A 5,417-nucleotide genomic window follows, 5' to 3' on the forward strand; every position below is an offset into this window, starting at 1 on the left:
GCCTACAGCCTATCCGGACCGCTCGCCGGTCCTTCAGCCTGACTGGACCGCCTCCCAGGGCCTTCAGTCTATTCGGACCGCCTTGGGTCAGTTGGCATTCAACACAAAGCAGGACCGCCTCAACCCGACCACACAACACATGTTGTCATATACATAACTCATAAACACATAATCAATTAACAGGAAAGCACATATCATACAGATCAATAAGCATAACATCATCTTATCTACAAGGATATCGATGTAACAAATTACTATCACAACAAGCATATGAGAAACTAGGATAACAATCCAACAGGGTCGGCATTGGTGCCTTTGACCCAAAAGTACAGTGAGGAAGACTCACCTCTCAAGTAGTGCTGAACCGGTAAAATCCAACTCCAAAACTCAGTTCCGGACTCAACAGTCTACAACCACCACATGACCATTCTATTAAAACCTCAAAATACCCAAAATGCCCTCAAAGTCAAACTTGGTCAACAATGGCCTAAGTTAAGTCAACAGTCAATGTCAACAATCCATGTTGACCCAACTCGTTTAGTGCACATGCCAACTCGTCGAGTTTCTTCATTACTCAGATAAACAGGGAATGTACGAGCCAAGTCGCCAAGTCCTCCAGACGAATCGTCGAGTTCCTACAGTTTTCCAGAAAACAGGAAAACCCCAATCCAACTCGTCAAGTTTTCCCAACTTAACTCATTTAGCCCTTTTTCATCCCTTCTAACGCTGAAGAATGTAGAGCTGGAAAACCACGTAAAGTTGCTAACTTTACGTCCATGCATGACATCAAAAGGCTAAACTACTCAAAAATGACTTAACAAAGGACTTAGAACATGAAGGAAGCCTTGATCTATATAAAGCTTAAAACTTTAATCCCAAAGAGGCCGCAAATTGCTCAGATCTGAAGTGGCAACTTCTAGAAATCATCAAACCCAAGAATTACTTCAAAATGAACGTAAAATGACAATAAACTTCCAAGGAGGAGATCTAAGCAATAAATGGTCAAGGTTTCGACTTTATACCTCAAAGTGGTTGCAACAACAGAGATGATCTCGGATCTACAGCCTTCCTCTCAATCAAGCTTCTTCAAACTCCAAACTCTTTCTAAAAGAACACCAATAAACACTCCTCAAACTCACAGACACACAAAAATGAGAGAAAATGCAAGAACTATAGTTTCCTGGACAGAGAGGGCGAATAAGGAGGCCATCCTAAGGCCATAAGACCTTTAAACATGGTACAACAACCTAAAAATTAGGGTTTCATAATCAGCCACCAACTCGTCGAGTTTTTCTCAACAACTCGTCGAGTTGGGAAGCTTCCAACACGTTGAGTTGAGGCATTCAACTCGACGAGTTCAAAAGGTAAAATTACCTTTTAAGCCATAAATCTCATATCTAGGAATCAGGATGTTACAATAACTTTATCACAACTATATAGCGTAAAAAGTTCAGTATAACTCTTATATATATTGATAATAGAGAGAAAGATTGTGTATAGTGGTATAAATTTATTATACTAAATAAATCACATGTTGAGTCTCTTGTGATATTGAGTAACCGGAAAATTAAAGTCACGTAATGAATATCTTGTGATGATTGTAATCGTAGCTAAAATCGATGTAAATTGATTTTTGAGACTTGTTAACTAAAATGATGACTTGAGTATCAATAAAACTATTATCATTATAAATGAGATTTTAGTATCATAGAGTTGTTGCCTATAATTGTGTGAACGTTATGTGTTACTGACGCTGAGAGACTAATTTTACTAAAAATTTGATTTAGTAATTTTCATGATTGTGTTAATAAATTTTGATATCTTAAAACTAGCATCAGTGAGAATATGTTGCAGATATCTAAAATTGTTTAGGTAACACTTGAATCCTGCTATGTTTCATTATTGGTATTCATTTTTATAAAATACATGGTTGTACATATTTATTTTCATATAAAAATGTGTTTGTATTCAAATGTATTTATTATAGAATTAGTGTTTGTGTATATTCTTTTTTATAAAATTGGTGTTTGTATGTATTTTTTATAAAAACAGATTTCTATATACTTATGTATTTATCAACACATAAATTGTTTTTATGTATTTAATAAATACATATTTTTATTAAAGTTTTAAAGTTATATGGGTATAATAACTTATTTTACATATTTTCACATAAGTTTATTTTGATAAATAGGTAACTAAAATATATATATATATATATATATATATATATATATATATATATATATATATATATATATATATTATAAATAAGTATTTTGCATGCAAATATGTTTTTAAAAAATCTTATTATATATGTATTTTGCAAACAAAAATGTTTTTAAAAAAGGTTTGAATATAGAAAAAGAAGTTTTTTTTATGTGAATTTTTTTTTTTTGTATAAATATGATTTTATAATGCGAAAAAAATATTGGAAACAAAATTTAAAAAAAAAAAAGATGTAAAAAGCTAAGTTTAGAAGAAAATTGAAACAAAATTTTGAAATTTATTCTAAAAATATAAATTTTGGATCAAATTTTTAGTAATTTTTGAATTTGGCCAAAAGTATAAATTTTGAAAGTGTGATATTCAAATGTTGACCGGTTAAAAAGGTTAAAATGGATACGATTACAGATTTTTATGACTTAATTAAATAAAAAGTATATAAAGACTAGATTGATTATGAACCCAAAATATAAAGAATTTTATGGAATTTTCCAGTAAACAAAAGTTACATAATTGTGAGGTGTTTGTTGCAATTCTTGTTTACTAATGTTTAACAAAAACTAACACCAAGAGATAAAATAATTTTCTAAGTAATCAAGAACAATTGACACCTAACGCAAAAGCTACAAGAGGAATGTAGAAGAAGCCGGCTAGGAGAACTGGTTGCCAAGTCCGGTGGTGGTCGATTTTTCAAGGGCCACGGGTGGCCTAAGTGGGTCAGTGTTCCTTGTGGTACCCGCCACCAATAGCCTTAAAATGAATCCATCCCCAATAATAACATACTTAATCGTGTCTTCCCAATTTTGTAAGGCCTGAAGCTCGTGCTTTCCAAGACCAGTGAGATTTCCAACCAGCCATATTTTTCTTTGGATTTAAAACGGGATCCGAACAATATTGTATTTGCAAAACCGGGATAAAAGACCTGGTTGCATTGTTTAGTTCAGCCAATAGCCCACTTCCTTACTTTAAGCCGGATCATATAACTCACCTTTTGATGAAACCTGGTTTCTATATAATAAAACCCGATTTTCCCAAAACCCGGGTTGTATATGGTGTGTTCTATGTGACTTTTTGTAGTAGTCAGATTTCTCTTTGAATATTTGATAGATCCAAGCAGGCAGATTTTTCTTTGGATCTTTGATGGATCCAACATTAACATACTTACTCTTGAACATGATTTCCCAATCATCTAAGGCCTCAAGCTCTTCCTTTCGGAGACCAGCCAGATCGCTGTTCAAATCTTCCTCTTCAAAGCTGAGTTTTGCAATGGCTCTACTGGCATCTTTCCCGCTCCACTCTCCATAAGTACCACCTGCTCCATAAAAAATCCTGGATGATGATACATCATATATCTGACCTTTGATCGCCAAAAGAACAGGCTTCCTAGGATCTCTACCATCGTATGTTTTCAACTCCTCTTCCCACATATCACCAGGCTGAATGATCAGGTCTTCTTCAAAATTAGTAGACATCTCTTCTAGCTTATCATGCATATGTAAATTTACCTCAGCATAAAATGCTGCATTGAATATGAACTTCTTTTCCTTCTCAACCATATACTCCACCTATATATGAAAATGAGATGTAGAATTAGAATATGCATGTGCTTAATCATTAAAAGAAAGTAAATATTCCTGTTAAAATTTCTGAAAGATGTAGAGCTTACTTGACATTTAAGGGCATCTTTAAGTTGTTTTACTATCTCAGCTACCAGTGGACGTTCGTTACGATCTCTTCGAAGACATTGATATGCAATTCTGGAGAATATTTCCAAACAATCTGGGTATATTTGCTCTTGTAGACAATCAAGTACAATTGTCTGCAGCTTCTTTTCTTCATAGCAGCTTTGTGCCAGTTTCGACAAAAACCGGCGATTGTCATCGTAATTCGCTACCGAAAGCCTTCCACACAAAACTTCAAATAACACCACCCCAAAGGAGTAGACGTCAGATTCTTTTGTCAAATACCCAGTTTCCACATAAAGTGGATCACAGTACCCAGGGGTACCTGCTGGATGAGAGATAACAAATGTGAATTCTTGGTTAGCAGGTCCGAATTTGGAAAGGCCAAAATCTGAAATTTTGGCATTCCAATTCTTATCTAATAGTATGTTGGAGCTTTTAATATCACGGTGTAGCACTCTTTGTGTAGTCTCATCCGGATTCTGAAGATACTCAAGCCCACAAGCTGCCCCAATGCATATGTTTAGGCGTTGGATCCATGACAGATTAGAGCTACTAAGGTATTTGTCGAGACTTTGATTCGGTAGATACTCATACACAAGGATATTTTCACCATCCTCATCACAAAAGCCCAAGAGAGTGACCAGATTTTCATGTCTGTAGCGAGAAAGCATCATGATCTCTTTCCAAAACTCAGGGGTCCCTTGTCCAAATTTTCTATCTAAGCGCTTGGCTGCAACCATAACCTTCTCACCCAAGAGAAGAAGCTCTCCTTTATACACATTGCCAAATCCACCTCGACCGATATTGCTGCTCTCACCAAAGTTATTGGTTGCCAATTTTATAGCTTCTAGGGAAATTTTAAGGTGTGAAAACTCTTGTATTGAAGGCATTTTTTATGAGTTTGGTAGATATTGAAGGAAATGTGAAGAGCTCCACATACAGAATTCGAGAGCAAATTAAAAGGTAAAAAGCTACGGTTTGATACTACTTTTCCGGCGACTCCTTGTTCACCAAAGTCTCATAGAGGACTTAACTGCGTTTCGTTATTCGCGAAAATGCCTTGCAGCTACCAATTATCGTCAACACGACAAACTACATGTACCCAACCAGAGGCGGCTGCCCACAGAAAAAGATAGAAAATATACTTTTAGGGGCAATTTCGTGAATATTCAACATAAATTTTTTTTAAAGGAAAGGCACCGGAAGTGCAGGTAGCTAGCCGTAGCAAAAAGACCGAAAAATAAGAAAAATCAAATAAAATAGATAAACAATAGGAAAAAGTGATAAATTATTGTAAGTTTAACAAATTACGATATATATATATATATATATATATATATATATATATATATATATATATATATATATATATATATATATATATATATATATATATATATATATGTTTTCCAACAAAACGCGTTTCCTTAAACTATGCTAATCATTACCTTAATATATACAAAAACATAGTTTTTTTATTTTTTATTTTTAACGAGCTATTTTTAT

The 5,417-nt window shown here is 34.2% G+C and overlaps 1 protein-coding gene across 1 annotated transcript; it reads right to left on the reverse strand.

Annotated features, from left to right (window-relative positions):
• Positions 1-2,705: 2,705 nt before the first annotated feature.
• Positions 2,706-4,957, reverse strand: LOC145088944 (putative serine/threonine-protein kinase PBL28). Its single transcript, XM_079027444.1, has 2 exons — positions 3,893-4,957; positions 2,706-3,791 (listed from the first exon to the last, which is right to left on the reverse strand). Exons 1-2 carry the CDS (start codon positions 4,799-4,801, stop codon positions 3,192-3,194), a joined length of 1,509 nt encoding a protein of 502 aa, XP_078883570.1. The 5' UTR covers positions 4,802-4,957; the 3' UTR covers positions 2,706-3,191.
• Positions 4,958-5,417: the final 460 nt, after the last annotated feature.

The sequence above is a fragment of the Lactuca serriola genome, chromosome 1 (genome assembly GCF_051521515.1).
Source record: "Lactuca serriola cultivar US96UC23 chromosome 1, Lser_US96UC23_V15, whole genome shotgun sequence".
Lineage (NCBI taxonomy): Eukaryota > Viridiplantae > Streptophyta > Magnoliopsida > Asterales > Asteraceae > Lactuca > Lactuca serriola.